Source organism: Electrophorus electricus, chromosome 10, assembly GCF_013358815.1.
Source record: "Electrophorus electricus isolate fEleEle1 chromosome 10, fEleEle1.pri, whole genome shotgun sequence".
NCBI lineage: Eukaryota > Metazoa > Chordata > Actinopteri > Gymnotiformes > Gymnotidae > Electrophorus > Electrophorus electricus.
Genome location: NC_049544.1, coordinates 5,970,624 through 5,990,818, shown reverse-complemented (window position 1 = coordinate 5,990,818; position 20,195 = coordinate 5,970,624). Strand labels below are relative to the sequence as shown.

The 20,195-nt window shown below is 44.8% G+C and overlaps 1 protein-coding gene across 1 annotated transcript in view; it reads right to left on the bottom strand.

The window, feature by feature from the left end:
- Window positions 1-236: 236 nt before the first annotated feature.
- The window catches only part of npr1b (natriuretic peptide receptor 1b), a 45,595-nt gene continuing 25,636 nt past the window's right edge, over window positions 237-20,195 (bottom strand). Inside the window, exons 9-25 of the mRNA XM_035531161.1 lie at window positions 17,927-18,021; window positions 17,165-17,300; window positions 16,856-16,940; window positions 16,603-16,723; window positions 16,380-16,454; window positions 16,160-16,237; window positions 15,904-16,008; window positions 15,031-15,102; window positions 14,697-14,856; window positions 14,045-14,200; window positions 8,401-8,569; window positions 7,927-8,073; window positions 7,599-7,722; window positions 5,977-6,045; window positions 5,519-5,693; window positions 5,197-5,295; window positions 237-1,520 (exon numbers count right to left, since the gene is read on the bottom strand). Coding sequence (XP_035387054.1) covers window positions 1,342-1,520; window positions 5,197-5,295; window positions 5,519-5,693; window positions 5,977-6,045; window positions 7,599-7,722; window positions 7,927-8,073; window positions 8,401-8,569; window positions 14,045-14,200; window positions 14,697-14,856; window positions 15,031-15,102; window positions 15,904-16,008; window positions 16,160-16,237; window positions 16,380-16,454; window positions 16,603-16,723; window positions 16,856-16,940; window positions 17,165-17,300; window positions 17,927-18,021 — 2,045 coding nt within the window. The 3' untranslated portion in view covers window positions 237-1,341. The remainder of the gene's footprint in view (window positions 1,521-5,196; window positions 5,296-5,518; window positions 5,694-5,976; window positions 6,046-7,598; window positions 7,723-7,926; window positions 8,074-8,400; window positions 8,570-14,044; window positions 14,201-14,696; window positions 14,857-15,030; window positions 15,103-15,903; window positions 16,009-16,159; window positions 16,238-16,379; window positions 16,455-16,602; window positions 16,724-16,855; window positions 16,941-17,164; window positions 17,301-17,926; window positions 18,022-20,195) is intronic.

Genomic DNA, 20,195 nt, shown 5'->3' with positions numbered 1-20,195 from the left:
GTTTAAAAGAAGGAGCTCTTAATGACTGCATAAACCAACACAGTCCTTAAGAATGTCTTTTAAAATACCAAGTAATTTCAGATAAAATCATAACTTCAGAGCATTTACTATTCAGTATATATCGCACCAGTGGTGAAGTGACTGGCATAATGAGGAATGCTTTTGATGTACTGACAAAAAAAAAAGAAAAAAGTACTAAAGTAGTATAAAAATAATACTTGAAATAATTATTAAAATAGTACTTGGTGGTGGGGGGGGGGGGGTCCTTTTTTCTTGATTTGTGGTGCATAGATGCATCATGCCAAACAAACAAAATTAACCTTTGCATTAGCCAAAGGCTTTTAGTGACATTAACTGTAGTTACCATATCCCACAGTGCATACTGAAAATTAGCTTGCTACACTTTCATAACTTGGTACTACAAGATCAATAGCAATTATTAAAACAAGTAAATGGGCTTATTTGTCGTGAACTAATGAAACCTCATTTTTACTGAAATCATTCTGGCTTGTTAGGGGAAAATCATTGGCAAGACACTGATTTATCATTTGGAGGGACATGACAATATAAAAGTATGAGGAAAGTTCATTTATGTGCCCAATATTCAATGGGTAAAAAAGCAAAAACTACTTTGGAAACATCCTCAGTACCCTGAAGTTATGACTACCATCACAGTGGCAACATGTTTTATGATATTTTTGTTTGGTCACGGATCAGATCATTTAAGGTCTTGGCTGATATCAGAAAGAAGTTTCAAGTCCACACTGTTCAAGCCTGTGTCAAGACTGAGTACAAATTTACCCAAGTGCATCACATGGCAGAGATCAGATTAAAAAATGGTCTCTGTAATCAGACTGCTCTGGTGTAATACAACTCTATATAGAAGATGCTGTAAATTAACATAATTTGTGATTTCACAAAGTTGAATTAGGTTCTTGTACAACTACTGAGGACAACTCTGGCATTACCTCTACATCCCAGTCATATCAGTTAACAGGCTCAGTTGGCTTTAGGCGTCACCTATCCTCTAAAACACCTCAGGAAAATGGGATTACATAAATATTATGGCATGAGTCTATGATTTTTAAAACAATGGGATTACATATTTAATGGGATTACATTTAAACCCAAACATGGCCTCCTCTTCTGTATGCATTTACAACAGCAAAAGTGACAGTGGCCAAGGAGGGGTGGCGTCACGGCATACAAAATGTTGTGACGTCCATCAACACAACAGCCAGAGTTCAGCTACAGCGATGCGGTGTGCTGGAATGCAACATGAAGCCCCGTGCAAAGGAGGACAGCGTTCCTGGCAGCTGTGCCGCTCCTCTTGTGGGTGCCCTAATGCTGGTTAGCATGAGGAGGGAGAACCGCCTCCCTGTCTGTGCTCTCTCCCAACAGCCAGTAGGTCCTCATCTTACCCTTGCCCTTCATCTCCACGTCTCCTCTCAGTTCCAGCTGAAAGCAGTTAAACTCCTGCAGCACGTCACGTGTGGCTGATGACACGTGGATCTTCAGGGCTGCCAGAAATAATAGAATTATAGTTACTGATGGCATCATTAATCAAAGATTTGACAGCGTAAGGATGGGAAGTCGGTTCATCCATTGTGAGAAGTTAAACGGTAACGGGATTAGCCTTTCCAAAGATGGAAGTTGCAGCTTAAACATGGCCTAGACTAAATTTCATTAATGAAGAGCAATCTACATTGGGGATACATTTCGGCCCTGGAGCGAGGTTAATTTGTCTGGAAAATTGGCCCTGCATTCTTACAAATCACAAATCACCCTGAACCTCAGGGTCTGATTGCATAATGTGATGTCACTGACCCAATCTATTCTAAGAGGTGTGTAATTAATATGATTCATAGTAGCATTGAGAGGATAGCGGCCTCACGTTACAGGAAGAGCAATACTAATCATCTCAGAAAATGCCTTCAAACTTGAATTTGCATCACTGATTATAATTATTCTGTATTTCTACATTTTTGTTAATCTCTCAGCACTTAGAGTGCAGTTAATTGCATTTGATTACAAATAATAAAATAAGCATACATTATAAAATGATAAAATTGGTTTTTAGTTATACAATGTCTGGTACTTTTATTAGAAGGGCTCTTCTAATAAAAAAGAAATAGCAAGCAGATAAGGTGGATCTGCTGCTCTCTAATAGGAAATATGAGCAAGAGACAGGCATAAGACAAGAAACCGGCAAGGACAAGTTTGTAGGCTGGAGTTGAACCAAGCACAAATAGCATTTCTGTTTTGGCATAGTGAAAGCCTGAACTCTTTTGATGACACAGTTATGAAGTACTATTTGTATTATACATTTTAGAAGTAGATAGAACGCAGTGACCCCATGCTATAAAGTGAGATTCAGAAACTTGCATTAGTAAATACAATTGCAAGAAAACACTTGGATTTCTACATGAATAGCTTCTATGCCATCATAAAAAATAGTTATTTTTAACAAAAACATACAACATTCTACATTTCTATATCTTTACTGAAAATATAATTTAAACAATCAAGGTCATCAATAAAAGAAAAATGACCTCTTTAGAAGGCATTTCAATCAATTCAGGTGTTGATTATCTGCTCTTCACAACAGAATAAACAATCTGTGCTATAATGGCCCCATTAAAAGAGATTTTGCAGGTCATGAGGCACCATCGTCAGAAAGACGACATGAAGTTTGTGGTCTATGGGACACAATATGAACATTTTGTTGAATACACTGCTTTATAGACAGAGTTGTCCTATCGGAAGGGACGGCCTATCAGGTGACATGGAGAGGATCCACATCCAAACCGTGCAGACTCTCCACTGGTGTTCCACAAGGCTCAGTATTGGGCCCCCTTCTCTTCTCTTTGTATACTCGTTCTCTTGGTGATGTAATATCTTCTCATGGTTTCTTCTACCACTGCTATGCCGATGACACTCAATTATTTATTTCTTTTCCACCTTCCAACATGCAGGTCTCCAGAAGTATCTCAGCATGCTTGACTGACATCGCATCATGGATGACAGCCCACCACTTGAAGCTCAACCCCAGTAAAACCGAGCTTCTGTACATTCCAGGTACTCCCAATGCTTACCATGACCTCACAGTTTCCTTCAAGAACTCCCCAGTATCACCATCCGAAGCAGCCCGTAGCCCGGGCATAACCTCCATAATTTGTCCAGAATGCAGCAGCACGACTGGCCTTCAATCTTCCAAAGTTCTCACGTTACTCCGCTGCTGCGCTCCCTTCGTTGGCTTTCAGTAGCTGCACGCATCAGATTTAAAACCTTGATGCTTGCCTACAAAACCAAAAATGGACCAGCCCCTTCATACATGAGGTCAATGGTCAAAGCCTGATCCATACCTTAAGTACGACTCCGCTTGAAACACTGTGCTTCAGGACTCATGGAACACAAGCATCGAGACTATTTTCTGTCCTGGTTCCAAGATGGTGGAATGATCTCCCGTTGCAGACATATCTATTTGTGGAATATTGAAATGACAACTGACCCTACTCTTATATTGACTGACTAAATTTGTACTTATTGTAGGGTATTGTTTATTACACTGATGTTGTATAACAAACTCTAGCACTTATTGTTTATTACACTCATCATTGTTTAAGATATGCCTTATGTATTTTGTACTTCTAGGCATCAGCAGTGATCCATGTATTTGTATGGTGTTCTAGAACGTTGGTATTTTGGACTCTAATCTGCTGTACTGGCTCAGATGTATTCTATGAGTAAATGACCAAGCACTTTTGTAAGTTGCTCTGGATAAGAGCGTCTGCTAAATGCCATAAATGTAAGTTGTCAGTTCACAAGACACATCCTTTACCTTCACATAAATAGCACATTCAAAAATCGTACATCGTGTGGCTGCAACATGTGGCTTAAAAATGAGTTGGTGACAAAAATTAGAACGAAATGAGGAATATTAGTGAATGTGACATGATATTTGGCACTAGGCAGATGACCTGGCTCACAGTAGATGTTCCAGTGCACCCCAAAGGTGTTCAGGGGGGTTGAGCTAAGGGCTCTGTTTAAGCCACTGGAGTTCCTCCACATTAAACCTTGCGTTGTGCTGGTAGAAGTAAGGGCCTTCCTCAAACTGTTTCCATAAAATCAGAAGCATTTGACTGTTTAAGATATCTACATATGTTTTGCATTAACATTACCCTTCATTGGAACTAAGGCAACTAGGCCAATCCCAGAGAAACAGCCCCAGAGCACTATCCCATCTCCAAACATTACTGTTGGCACTAAGTGTTCTTCGGGTATCTGCCAAACCCAGATTCATCCCTCAGACTGCCAGATAGTGAAGTGAGATTCATAACTCCATAAAACACATTTGCACTACTCCTGAGTCTATTGGCGGTGCGCTTTTTACCACGCCATCTTACACTCGGCATTGCACACAGCAGTCTCGGGCTTGCATGCAGCTGATCAGCCATGAAAATCCATTTCATGAAGTACATCTCATCTGATGTGCAGTTCTAGTGCTGTGGCTTCCAGAAGCAGTTTGGAACACTGTGGTGAATGACGCATCAGAGGATAGGCAATTTTACCAACTGCACACCTCAGCACTCAGTGGTCCCACTCTGTCAGGTTGCCTGGCCTATCACTGTGTGGCCGAGCTGTGGTTTCTCCTAGACATCTCCATTTTAGGATATTAGCACTTGCGTATCTAGCAGGGCAGCAATTTTAGGAAACTTGCTTGTGACAAACATGGCATTCTATGACAGCATAGCATCTAAATTCACTGAGCTCTTCAGTACAACTCATTGTATTGCTAATATCTGGCAATGAGCGTGTTTTTATTCATTTCTTACATTTGTATGACTCAAACAACTGAACTCAATAATTAGCAGAGGTGTCCAAAAATCTTTAGTCCACATACTTTTGTACCTCCCAACTGCAATATTCAACAGTAGCTACAGAATGCATGTGACTGAAGTTATTGACAATAAAGGAATCAGCACTAAGTACTACATTTAAGGGATTGCATACTTTTTGCATCAGCAACCTTCACCGCTTAGACCCTTTGTGAAATTGTGGTCAGTAAAACAGGTTTATTAAATAATATGTCTATTTATCATTATGACCTAAATGATGAAAAGATTAATGTCTGTTGCCATTAATTCAGAAATCCAAGTAATTCCAAAAGATTCACAAACATTCTTTGCAACATACGTTCACCGTTGGACTCCATGCGTGATGATGTGTTCACTGTATCTCCAAATAAGCAATACCGTGGCATCTTTAGCCCTACCACACCAGCACATACAGGGCCTGAAACACACACACACACACAAAGACTATTCATACAGATTTTGGAAAGATATGCACTGGGGTTAAGGAAATGAAACATGTTTGTGTCTTGGTGTTAATGAAGAGCTCTAGCTCGCTCTGCTAAAAGCCAACGTGACTGCTAGTAGAGGATACAGAATTTCAGGAAGCCCTCACATCTACACCCTACACACTTGGCATAACCAGCAGGCAGTTCTGTACTTACCAGTGTGGATACCGATGCGCAGTTTGAGCTGCTGGTCGGGTCGGTGGCGGATCTTAAAGGTCCGGACAGCCTCCAGCAGAGCCAGGGACATGCGAGCGATCTCGCGTGCGTGCAGCTTCCCGTTAGGCACTGGCAAACCAGACACAACCATGTACGCATCGCCAATTGTTTCCACCTATAGGATAAATACAGGGACCGGCAGAGCTGTAGGTGGAGTCAAGAATCAGGTCACACTCATCCATTTAGACATTAGTACTACCTATATGATGTCCAATGGCCTACAGTCCACAGTACAAAACTGTATCTTCACTGCTATACTCCACACATGTTGAATAGCAGTGCAGATACAGTGTTATACATAGTGTTACATAGAGTGCAGATATAATTCTGGCATGCACAGAGTTAGAAACAGATCCCAAAATTCCATTTGGCAAACCTTAGACTGCATTTAGAGATACCTTGTAAACATCAAAGTTGTCTATAATGGCATCAAAACAAGTGTAGAGGTCATTGAGGAGGGCCACAACCTTTAGGAGAGACAAACAACAAACTGTAGGCGAGACATACAGTATACAGGAAAGACAAACAATATTCAGCTCACAGCTGAAGTAGTGGATTAAAAAGCAAACGTGCACTGCACATTCAGAGCAAACTGAGAAAACACTCTCAGAGCAGCCACCATTTACTACTCTTATTCTAGTTTACTCTAGTCACAGTTAGAACCAAGAAAACAACACGAAATGGACAGTTTGGACAAAAAAATAAATACAATTAATTTACACAATTTTTTAGTCCGTCCACCAAAATATGTTTGGTTAAAAACTTTCACACCGGCGCTATGAGATGAATTTATATAGCAAATACTGTAACTCAGTAACTACACTGGAATAGTTTTTTTTTCCATAAAAACATTTCCATAAACCTGCTTCAAACTGCATCGGGCTCTTATGTAATTTAAGGCAGACTTGGTGTCATTTAGGACACAGCATGACTTACTGTAATGTACAAAAATAGAAAAAACAAAACAAAACATACTGTTAAACACTGTAAGGGGTCTGCCATCTTGGGAAGATCTACCCTTAATGCATAATTAGGCATCATTTTGAAGAAGACACCAAGAAGCAGGGTTGTGTGAATTCACAACAGAGATGCATTATGCTACTGGTAACCAAAGTGACTTCAACCATGGTAGGAAATATTTAAAGGGCAGTTGTTCTTACTGAAATCGGGGGCATTTTAAAATAAAGTATGGTGCTTTGCAAATTACCTACATTAAAGCAAAAATAAGGGGTGAAAACGCTAGTTGAGAAAGAAATTAGCTGAGAAAAATTTGTTTGCTAGCCATCGTACTGTACCAGTAGCATTAAGGCTGACCAACATAATTTGGGGTGAGTGACAAACTATAAATTTCCTTCTTTTTTTTTTGCATAACCATCTCTTTAAAACAATAACAAGAAATCATATTTTGGTAATAATAAATCTAGAAAACAATATTTTCAACTCATGTTTCATATCTGATCCAGTTTTCTCCTTTGTAATGTTTGAAGGATTCAGCCCTTTCTCTCGAAGGAAGCTGCCCAGATGTTTGTGCAGTCTCTTGCAATCTCAAAGCTAGTCTACTGCAACTCGCTACTTGCTGGTCTTCCTGTAATAACCATCGGACCTCTACAGCCAGTACAGAATGCAGCAGCTCGACTAGTCTTCAATCCTCCGAAGTTCACGTCACTCCGCCGCTCACACGTTACTCCGCTGCTGCACTCCCTTCGTTGGCTTCCAGTAGCTGCATTCATCAGATTTAAAACCTTGACGCTCATCTACAAAGCCAAAAATGGACTAGGCCCCCCATACATGATGGCAACGGTCAAAGCCCGATCCGTACCTCGAGTACTTCGAACCTCCATTACGGCTCGGCTCGAAACACCATGCTTTTGAGTCTCATGGAAGACAAGCATCAAGACCATTCTCTCTCCTGGCTCCCAGGTGGCGGAACAAACTTCTGCTGGCTGTCCTGACAGCAGACTCCCTTGCAATCGTAACGTGAATGTAAACGTTTGGAGTCCAGGTGATGCGGAGCGCGTACCTGCATGGGGGTGCTCTCTGCAGACAGCGCAGTAAAGCCCACGATGTCGCTGAAGTAGATGGTGACAGAGTCGAAGGCCTCGGCCTGCACTGTCTCCCCCCTCTTCAGCTGCTCTGCTACTGAGCTGCAGCAGAACACACAGGCATTACACACTAGGGGCCTTACACTCGATGCCGCTGAACACTTAAAGACAGGATCTCTCTCTGGTTGAGTGGGGTTATAACAGCTCAGGGACACAATAATGGATGGCAATGACTAACTGGGGGAGTATCTGGTAGAGCAGGGTTATACTGAGGCCATGTACGTGATGTGTGTGATGATGACTAACTGGGGGAGTATCTGGTAGAGCAGGGCCTCTGCTTTGCGCTTCTCCTCCAGGTAAGCCTGCGTCCTCTCCTCCACCAGCTCCTCCAGGTTGTTAGCATATTGTTCCATACGAGAAAGCAAGTTGTCCAGGATGTCCCTACTGTGTTCCCTGAAACGGCGAAGCCACAGGCAGAGACGAGGCTGAGAGAACAGCAGGAGCACAGGGAGGACGGGCTGCGTGGAGACGACTTGAGCGCACGTCGCTTCGAAGAAAGGCGACGAAAACAATGCTGCTTGCATTTGAAAGGAACTGGCTGAACGAAATACGCGAGCATCTCGAAACTGTTGCGGATGGATAACAGCACTATCTGCACCCGGAAAGAATGACGAGTGAGTGAGACACGGTGAATGAGAGAGGAAGAAGTGTTGGAACAAAAGATGATGTATGGAAGAAAGGCTGACGTGAAATAATAATGCCCGCGTGAGAGATACGGACCTGTTCTGCTTGCGCAGGAGGACTTTAACCTGGCTGAACTCGGGCCTCTCGACGGGCTCCTCGGCCCAGCAGCGCTGCATGAGGAGACCCAGCTCCTCGCTGTGCAGCTGGGGGTTAACGGCCGGCCGCACGTACGGCCACTCACCCAGGGCCACGCGGTCTGCTATCTCTGCAGAGAGAGCGAGAGAACGCAGTCAACCCCAAGACCAGCCAACGATGACAAGCCTTTCTCCATCCACAGGAAAGTGCGTGCCTTTGGGTACTACCTGTATGGGTGCCTTTGGGCACTACCTATATGGGTGCCTTTGGGTACTACCTGTATGGGTGCCTTTGGGTACTACCTTTATGGGTGCCTTTGGGTACTACCTGTATGGGTGCCTTTGGGTACTACCTGTATGGGTGCCTTTGGGTACTACCTGTATGGGTGCCTTTGGGCACTAGCTGTATGGGTGCCTTTGGGCACTACCTGTATGGGTGCCTTTGGGCACTACCTGTATGGGTGCCTTTGGGTACTACCTGTATGGGTGCCTTTGGGTACTACCTGTATGGGTGCCTTTGGGCACTACCTGTATGGGTGCCTTTGGGTACTACCTGTATGGGTGTCTTTGGGTACTACCTGTATGGGTGCCTTTGGGTACTACCTGTATGGGTGCCTTTGGGTACTACCTATATGGGTGCCTTTGGGTACTACCTGTATGGGTGTCTTTGGGTACTACCTGTATGGGTGCCTTTGGGTACTACCTGTATGGGTGCCTTTGGGTACTACCTATATGGGTGCCTTTGGGTACTACCTATATGGGTGCCTTTGGGCACTACCTGTATGGGTGCCTTTGGGTACTACCTGTATGGGTGCCTTTGGGTACTACCTATATGGTTGCTTTTGGGCACTACCTGTATGGGTGCCTTTGGGTACTACCTATATGGGTGCCTTTGGGCACTACCTGTATGGGTGTCTTTGGGTACTACCTGTATGGGTGCCTTTGGGTACTACCTGTATGGGTGCCTTTGGGTACTACCTATATGGGTGCCTTTGGGCACTACCTGTATGGGTGTCTTTGGGTACTACCTGTATGGGTGCCTTTGGGTACTACCTGTATGGGTGCCTTTGGGTACTACCTATATGGGTGCCTTTGGGCACTACCTGTATGGGTGTCTTTGGGTACTACCTGTATGGGTGTCTTTGGGCACTACCTGTATGGGTGTCTTTGGGCACTACCTGTATGGGTGTCTTTGGGCACTACCTGTATGGGTGCCTTTGGGTACTACCTATATGGGTGTCTTTGGGCACTACCTGTATGGGTGCCTTTGGGTACTACCTATATGGGTGCCTTTGGGTACTACCTGTATGGGTGCCTTTGGGTACTACCTGTATGGGTGCCTTTGGGTACTACCTGTATGGGTGCCTTTGGGTACTACCTGTATGGGTGCCTTTGGGCACTAGCTGTATGGGTGCCTTTGGGCACTACCTGTATGGGTGTCTTTGGGTACTACCTGTATGGGTGCCTTTGGGTACTACCTGTATGGGTGCCTTTGGGCACTACCTGTATGGGTGCCTTTGGGTACTACCTGTATGGGTGCCTTTGGGCACTACCTGTATGGGTGTCTTTGGGTACTACCTGTATGGGTGCCTTTGGATACTACCTGTATGGGTGCCTTTGGGTACTACCTATATGGGTGCCTTTGGGTACTACCTGTATGGGTGTCTTTGGGTACTACCTGTATGGGTGCCTTTGGGTACTACCTGTATGGGTGCCTTTGGGTACTACCTATATGGGTGCCTTTGGGTACTACCTATATGGGTGCCTTTGGGCACTACCTGTATGGGTGCCTTTGGGTACTACCTGTATGGGTGCCTTTGGGTACTACCTATATGGTTGCTTTTGGGCACTACCTGTATGGGTGCCTTTGGGTACTACCTATATGGGTGCCTTTGGGCACTACCTGTATGGGTGTCTTTGGGTACTACCTGTATGGGTGCCTTTGGGCACTACCTGTATGGGTGCCTTTGGGTACTACCTATATGGGTGCCTTTGGGCACTACCTGTATGGGTGTCTTTGGGTACTACCTGTATGGGTGCCTTTGGGCACTACCTGTATGGGTGCCTTTGGGTACTACCTATATGGGTGCCTTTGGGCACTACCTGTATGGGTGTCTTTGGGTACTACCTGTATGGGTGTCTTTGGGCACTACCTGTATGGGTGTCTTTGGGCACTACCTGTATGGGTGTCTTTGGGCACTACCTGTATGGGTGCCTTTGGGTACTACCTATATGGGTGTCTTTGGGCACTACCTGTATGGGTGCCTTTGGGTACTACCTATATGGGTGTCTTTGGGTACTACCTGTATGTGTGCCTTTGGGTACTACCTGTATGGGTGCCTTTGGGTACTACCTGTATGGGTGCCTTTGGGCACTACCTGTATGGGTGCCTTTGGGTACTACCTATATGGGTGTCTTTGGGTACTACCTGTATGGGTGCCTTTGGGTACTACCTGTATGGGTGCCTTTGGGTACTACCTGTATGGGTGTCTTTGGGCACTACCTGTATGGGTGCCTTTGGGTACTACCTATATGGGTGCCTTTGGGCACTACCTGTATGGGTGCCTTTGGGCTGCCATCGTGAAACATTAGGAAAATGCTCCAGGCACTCATGCTGCTGCATTCCTGTTTGGCTGATTTCTCCTCATCTTTGCTCAGTGACCTGTTTCATTTGAACGATCATTGTTCGTTTTTAATTTTAATTAACTTCCAGAGTGGATTGTGTGTGTGTGTGTGTGTGTGTGTGTGTGTGTATGTAACTCTATGAACATGTTTTTTGTTGATGAAGCATGTGCAGGCCCTTCTCTGCTCTCATTGTATTTGCACAGAATTTCTACTTTCCAATGATTCTTACTTTTCCTTTATAAGAAATGCAATAAAAGCTCTGCAGGTTCTATTCAGTCCATGTGCTGGCTGCTATTGAACATGCAGGTGTGAGCCTCACCTCACCAGTATGTTATGTAGACCATTATACTGTGTGTCTCACCATGTTGGGGCTCTTGCCCTTCATCTTGTTATTATGGTGAGTGTATGCTGCATGGGTCAGTTTTGTAGAGGAAAACGCTGTGAAACCTCCCTGTGAGTGCAGGACCAGCAGAGCTCTGACTCACTCGCTCGCTGACTGAGCGCTACCATAGACTGACCTTCAAACAACCTCATTATCTTTGTTCTCTAATATATATGAATATACAGCCCAGGTAACGAGTGTGTGTGTGTGTGTGTGTGTGTGTGTGTGTGTGTGTGTGTGTGTGTGTGTGTGTGTGTGTGTGTGTGTGTGTGTGTGTGTGTGTGTGTGTGTGTGTCAGTGTCTCAACTGTCTGGTGTGTGATAAATGTTCAAGGCTGTGGTGTCCTTCATTGCCCGATATGATCAGTAAAGTGCACAGAATGGCAATGCTGGCTGGGGCTAATGGTTCTGGGGCCAGAAATAGCCCCTGAACTCCACCAGGCACCTGAACTCCACACAGCTCAGTCTCAGCTCTGCCTCCCCAGTGACCTCCATGCACCACCTGCTGCTTTCTCTGCTTTGCATTGCCATTTGTTTGCAACCTATCTAGGTAGTATGCAAAGCTTTCACATGTGATTTTTATTCGCCAGCAAATGACTTTCTTTAAATGAATGAACTTCTAGTTAAAATGAACTTCTAGTTAAAGCTACATCTTCAGGCAACACTACTACGTCAACATTCAGTTTAAAAGAGCCCACTGGATGTTGCATCCTTGAGGGGAGAAAGGAAACTGTCTAGCCTGCTTTCCTCACAGCTTTAGGACAAACACCACATTTGGATTCTCGTCAATATTTTCAGGTCATCGAAACCCCCACGAATCCACTACACAGAAGTAGGGGCTACTGTAAAATGTAACTCTGACTTGTGTTCTATTCCTACACCTTTAAAAAAAAAAAGGCCAGATTAAGAATGAATATGTTCTCTAGAAAATGAACAGCATAGTTCAGGAATACAGTCAGATTTAACAATTTTGCATGAAGTATAAGAAAATAGTTTATGGGGTAGCATCCCCCCAACAATGATCACCCTCAGTCTGCTAACCTCTTTGATTGCCTGGTAGTGTTTTCCTGTGTCAGTGTTCATACTGATTGGACAAACCCATTCCACGTGGGCTAGTCCACACAATATCTGTCAATTGTGTCACATTAAAATCACTACAGTGTTGCAGCGATGTCAAGCCTTGCACTCCACATCACCCTGAGTCAGCAAAGTGGAATGACACTTTCCCTCCAGGAGGGTGGGACTATATTGCAAACAAAAGAGAAGTTGCATTTTTGAGTGATAGTCATTCAAAACCACACACCTTGCATCTGGCATCTATTATGCCAGAATTCATAAACTAATCTGATCAAACTACACTTGGTTTCCAAGCAACGGCCACACACAATTACATTTCTGTCTAATTACCACCACTTTCTGCACTGCATATAAAGTCTTTCAGGTTGAAAATATGATATTGCTGTATACAGGATAGCTAAAATCAATATAGTACACCTATTACATATTGCCACAGATTTATAAAGAAGCAAGTTTAACTTTTTCCGATTTTTGCACTGTGGGATCTATAATGCACAGCTACTGTGACGCAGTAGGGGGCGTAAATGACCCAGGTCTGAATCCTTCCTCCTTCTCTAGATGACCCAGAGAGCGTGTTCCTTTTCAGAGATGACCATTAACAACATAGCATTTAATGAACCAAAAAACTGAGGGCAAACTCTTGGTGTTTGCTTGTCTATGATGGCAAGTATTTAGTTCATTATAATGTTCCCATGACAACAGAAGATGCAAAATTGTAGGAGACAAAAATGCAGTTTGTTTTTGCTTTTGGTCACTTAAGTTCAAGTTAGGCTACATTTTAGGTGCTGTTTCAGTTACACAAATTAATTGAACCACCCCACAAAGACAGTAACAAAAACCACTGCGTGTGAGGAGGTGTGAGTGCAGGTGCAACCCACTTGTATGCACAGGCACCGTAGTGTTGCGGATGCACTAATGGAACAGACTTTTTCTGCTCTCCATCCACAGTAATTGGCAGAGACAGGAGAGGCGTAAGATCTAAGGAACTCGGTGAAGATGGAGCCACATGTCAGTGGGTCACAGCTGTGCTCTGAAGCATGAGCTCACGTCTCGGCACTGTTTCAGCTCCTCTTAACCCAGATCGACACCAATCCCACACAAACTGCACTGAAATGTGATCCCCGAGAAGGTGAACCCGTCACTCTAGATTCATTATGGCTGCCAAGAAACTGAGCTATTTCAACACTGTATGTCTAGGTGAAATCCAGCCAAGCAATAATATGCAAGTTTTCTGAATATACATTGCTCTTATTAAGCCTTATTTGGATATAGATTTTATATATTCAAGAGTTTCCCCATCTTAAACACACCTGGTGACTTTGGGGGGGGGGGGGGGTAGTTGGAGTAGTTGTGCTTAAGGAAGGAATCACCTAACAGTGCTAGACTCTAAGTCCTAAGGGAACGGAGGAACCCCTTAGATTCCTGTTAACATACAGCATTAAATCCGAGATTTAGGGTTAGGCTGCAGCTTGGGTTTAAGGTCAGTCTGTAGGACTGCAGCATATCCAGCACTTCTGTCTGACCTTTAGGGCTGAGCGAATCCCCTTCCATGTAGAACACTCCTCTGCGCAGCGCCACCTCCTGGAGGATGATGCCGAAGCTGTAGACGTCTCCTTTCTGCGTGCCACCGGCTGGTGGGCTGCCCATCCGCAGCAGCTCCGGGGCCATCCACAGCTTCCCTGCACAAAGCCAGAGACCCCTCAGTTAAGCCGGCCCTGGGCTTCCCAATGCAGCCACGCCCGTCCTGTCAGAATTAGCCGCGTCTGGCTCTGCTGCTGCAAGCCCAGCACGCGAATACAGGCAGACCTTTGCAATACCGGCATTAACCAATTACAGCGGACAAAGTCAGTAACGTAAACGTGCATATCTGTCACTGTGATTAAATGGCCAGGCCTACGGTTCGGCAGGCAGTGCGGCAGGACGGCGGGACCTCATCTCCCCCACGTCTCCCTGCTCCCCTTCCACAGCTAAGTGGTAATTCGTGGGCACCGCAAACAATGCGGCAGGTAGCATTTGGGAATGTGGAAACCCATGTTATCAGATACACTCCTATCCACCCCGTCGCCACGGCGCTGAATGACGGCTCACTGCTCCTCCCTCCTTCCCGCCTTCTTTCCCTGATGCTTTCACTGCCTCTTCTCTATCGGCAGGAGAGAGAAGGGCGCAGCCACCCACGGGCGTAATAGGCGTGACCGTCCTCGGGCTCCGACTCGGATCTGAAGCTGGACAGCCCGTAGTCCGTGATCTTCAACACGAAGCGATTGTCCACCACACAGTTGGAGGACTTCAGGTTGCCATGGGACACAATGACGCTGTTGTGGAGGAAGGCCATACCCTATGAGGCAAAAAACCTGGTAAGAAGATAAATACTACATGGCTCTACAGAAGGGCGAGTCGAAGAGAGTACTCAAGGTGACAACAGTTCCAATATGAAATGAGGGCTCCTTCAGCAACTGGAGAAGGGGACATAAGAGCAAGTGTGTGCAGCCAAAGGAAAACGCACACATACCTTCACAATGTCATTGATTAAAGAATATTTGAACATCCAATCCAATGTGATGCTCTCATTCTCTAGAATATCCTAAACACACAAAGATACAGACAAAAACACTCAATTAGGGACACATTGCCTCACTTTCAAAACACATTTTATCATCATCACCATCATCATCACATGTGAATGAATGTTTTCTGTCAAGTCAATTATAGCTGGTATCCATGTTGGCTGCCACAACGGAAGGGTATGAGTTGAGTAACTATGGAATTCACAATTTGGTTTGGCCTTGGTGAATAGAGCTTTGGAAAGGAAGGGTACAATATATCCTGCCATGTGTATGAGAACATGCATTGCTTCTGCCTTTCAAAACAGCTGCCGCAGGTGAGCGATACTGAGGTCCATAGAGTACACTTACACTGTAACCAAGACAACACTGCTGATGGTAGCTAACGCGACATTTGAACGTTAGTAGGGCTGATGTTGCTGTCCGTTCTTGACCCCTTGAGGTCTTTAATTATTCTGGCTTCTGTGAGAATGTTATCACTGTCTGGAAGTGGTTCTACAACATATATACAAGTAGAATACCAGTATCCTGAGCAAAAGTACTGTGTGCTACTGTGTGTACATTCTCCTCCTTGGTGTAGATACCATGGTTACCATTATACAGTCTCCCATGATAGAAAATATAAAGGGCAAAGAAATGTGTGGAAAGTGTGGAGTGAAAAGTGCGGAAGAGTGGATGAGTTTGAAGTGCAGCGGAGCAGTGGAGAGCAGAGGAGTGTGAAGGAGTCCAGAGCAGAGCAAAGGAGTAAGGAGTAGAGCAGAGGAGAGCACACAGCAGGCAGATTTAGAAGATTGGGTGTGTAGGCAGGAGGCGGGGCGGACCTGCAGGCTGCCCCGCGGACAGTACTCTGTGACGATGCAGATGTTGGGCGGGTCAATGCACGCTCCAATAAAGCGGGTCAAATGATCATTCTGCACATCCCTCATCTAAAGAACAGCACGGAGAGACACAGGATCACACACATACCCGTTATTAGAACATATTTAACATGCTCGCAATCAAAAAGTAAACAAAGCCACACCAAAAGCAACACGGATAAATGCACACCAAAAGCAACACATTTCCTTGCACACTCACATGCTTCAGTTCAAACAGCATTTTCCTGGTCAGTTCAATGCGCTTCCTGTTGATATATTTGATAGCCACAATATTTCCCTGCGGATCAAATGCACATGGGATGAGGAGTGAGGATGAGGAGGGGAGTGTGAGCTCAGTGCCGTTCTGTAAAAGTTGGACCCCAGCAGCACAGTGGTAAGGCAAGCAGGCCAATCCCTCCCTGCGAGCCTGAGCTCCATACCTTAAAGTAGGCGGTCTTAGCAAACACCTGGAAGTTGCCGTCGGCAGTGAGCAAAGAGCCGTAGTTGGAGCCCCGCTGGGGGAGGGGAAGAGAGGTGGCATTAAAGTGGCTGTTCTGGAGGCCTTCATTCATTTTTCTTTTCTTTCTTTATAGGCTTTTTTTTTTTTAAGGTGTCCTAAATGTAAAAAGTGGTTCGGTGTGTGTGCACGAGTGTGTAACTCACCAGAGAGAGCGTGAGCTTACTGCCCGCACTGCGCAGGACCTTCTCCAGATTACTCATCTGCATGTCCTCCCAGCAGATCCTCCAGAGCTGAGCAGCCAGCTCCTTCTCCAACTTCAGCTTCCTGTGTGCGTGCGAGAGATAATAAGAGAGGTGCTGAGGGTGTGGGAATGAAATCCGTAGCCGTGGAGATGAACAGACAGAGAAAAACAGAGAGCGAGCGCGCTTTAGCTCAGCCAGCATCATATCCACTCACCTGTATATGAAGACGGTGATGGTGAAAATGATGACGAGGATGAAGAACACTACAATAGAAACCATCTGAAGCATTGTGATGGTCCCTGAAAGAGCAGTGTGAGAGAAAGAGGCTGTTATTGCTGAAAGATTAACAACACAACAGGGAAAGCTATCTTCATGACACAGTGCCAATGATCAAAGTAACATAGCAAAGCTACGATGCCGATTCAGTGCTCAGGTTATAAAGGCAGAAGAGGAGTGCTGCCAAAGTAATGAGAGGTTTTCACTATCTCTAAAGACTGCACATAAATGGGCAGACGTTACCCACATGCAGTACATTCGGGGTTATCGTTCTTGAAGCCACAGAACGGCATGTCTGGGGGGACGTCGCCCCCTGGCCAGTGGAAGGCCATGTTGGGCAGAGTCTCCATCCGCTTCTGTGTACCATTATACACCGCCACAATCTGGACAAGAAGTGACAGAACAAAACAACAGACAAAGGTGACAAGGTCTCGGAGTCGGTCAGAAAGGCCTAATCAATTCAGAAATATAATCAACATAACTGAGAGAAAGGCCATGTTAGTTAAGTAACTCAAGGGCACAGTACAGGCTTTAGAGCTTCTAGGTAGTTTTAAATAACCTTATTTATTTGGAAGAAATGAACTGAGAAATTATGAATATGAAAGCTCATGGCAGTTCGAGGCCTTGAAGGCAGCGGTGTTCTCGAACACCCACTGAGAAATTGCCCCAAAAATGATATTCCTATATTATTAGCACAGCAATGCAGCATCAGTGCAGATTAAGTTTAAGATATGACTGGAATGATTCTGTCTCTTTAGAGAGAGTAGGCTGATTACACCAATACACTGATGCACATGTACACACCCACACCCACAGGTGTTTGTAGCAGTAGTTAAATGATCTAACTAGTCAACCTATCAATCAGATGACAGAGAGATCATTACTGAATGCAGGAAGGTAACTGACTTTTATTGTTTGCGATTAGAGAAATAACATCTACCTGAGAGATCCTGGTGTGTGTGTGTGGTTGCACTCGTGCAAATGTGCATGTGTCAGAGAGACTTACTACCTGAAAAATGCCGGTGGTGGTATCGTTCATGTCCCACAGGGCAAAGTCTGTCTCTCTGTCTCCATTCTCGTCTATCTGCACAAGACCCGTCACCCCTGCACACACATGGTGGCTACTACCTATTAAAACCTTAACAGCCACCTGCTCACAGCTGAGTAGCTGCCATCAACTCAAGTACATGCTCTCCACCTGTTGCCAGCCAGAAGGCATGTCACTGCTGAAAGGAGTATCAAAGTGAGAGAGGAAATAATCACACACATTAAACCATTACAAACTCTGACAACACTCCTGGAATGACTTCTGCAACAGAACCGACAACAAACAAAAATATTTATGGCACACAAACTACTGACAGAGAGATCATGATCACTAAAATGTTCATTATATGTTAATACTGCAGAGGATCCACCCTGACTGTAGACAGATGTGTGTGTGGTGTGAGAGTCTTTGTTCATGTCCAAGTGATTAAATATGACTATGTCTTGCGATTCCCCTCTTCAGGTCGGCTCTGTGCCCTGTGTGGTCTCTCCCCCCCCACCCGCTACCAATGATGTTCTGGGTCGCGCGAGGAGGCCGAGGGCCACGGCTGTCATTTCCTGCTCGAGCTGCCTCAGCATGTCAGGAGCAGAAGCAGGGCGGAGCTAAATCCTCAGGGAAAAGCAGCCCTGACATTTAAACAGATATGAAAAAGCTTAGCTATTATCAGCCTGGAAATGTCAACCCATATAGGAAGGAAAGAGACAGAGAGAGAGAGGGAGAGAAGAGAGATAAAGAGACACAGATCCGTGCCCGAGGTAAAAGGGATAGCATGCCCCCACCCCACATACACACACATACACAAGGAAATCATTCATTTCTGTTATATGGAGGACAGTGTTTAGTGTGGGTAGGAGGGGGGAGGTTGTGTGGTGAAGAGACCAGTGAGGGGCAGGAAATGGGACACACAGAGCTCTCGTATCTCATCCACTGCTGACTCGACATGAACTGTGTAGGTACTGACAGCCACTGAGATAAATGATCCATTTAATTCCAAAAGATATCCAAAGGCGGCACTTTCTGCTGATGGATTTCCCAATTAAAGGAAAATGTGCGCCAGCAAAGTAAGCCCACGATTTGGATGCTAATGACGCTGATGAGGGAGAGCAATGAATAAAAACGGGCTTTTCTGGGAATTCTGAGCTACTGCATTTCCTAAAGAGGAGACGGGCTTTTCCAGCCAGAGAATGGTTGGACTGGCCTGACTGCCAGTGGAAAATGTGGGTTAGTAGAACAATGCTTATGGACTGGATTATAAGAACAAACACAATCTGTATAATCTGTTTTATGGGAAGAAAGTGGTCAGCTACTACTCTTCTATCTGTTCCTACATTTCAGTGACTATACCTCTTTCTGCTCTCTAACCAATGCCTGCCCCGCTGTTTGTGGAACACGCACTTGGTACATTTCGTTTTGTGACCCATTTTGTCGACGGAGGGTGAATCAGTCACTTTACCACATAATTCAGTCAGTGTGGACAGATCGGTGCTGATGAAACATTGTGTACTTGCAGTCCATTCAGCATTCAGGAAGGTTCATACTGATGTGTGTTTCTCAGTCATACTCATAGTGAACTAAGGCACCAATCAGGAGATTACAGCAGCAGACAGAATTGCAGGCACTGGCATCTGGATCACCTCTCCATTTGTAAGATGCTGCACTGAATGAAGTCCTTGAGAGCGAACATATCATACACACACAGAGCAGGGTGAGTTTAAAGAGCAATAGCTTTTCAATTTTCAGCTACACAATCTGAAGAATGTTTAGACACGAGTTGCATGATCACTCACTGGAATCAACGATTCAGAAACGATGTCAAAAGCACAAGAGCAGAAGAAAAAATAATGTTTGTAGTTTGCCATTATTAGCTTCCATCGCCAAGGGATTTGCTAAACATTACTTTGGGGACAGATCGCAAAACCAAGATGCCGAGCAAGGAAGGAAGGGTAAATACAAGCGATGTGGAAGCAGACGTCAGCAAAGAATTATTCCCAAAAAGGGAGAGTCCTCGTCATTTGGAATAGGTTTGGATTCAATGTTTCTGGCCATACCCAGGAAACTATATCGTGCAAGATATGTTGACACACTATTAGCTAGAAACATGTCTTAGACTAAGAGGAAGAAACATGTCTTAGACTAAGAGGAAGAAACATGTCTTAGACTAAGAGGAAGAAACATGTCTTAGACTAAGATGTGGCAAAAAAGAAGTATACAGTTAGCCCCAGTAGCAATG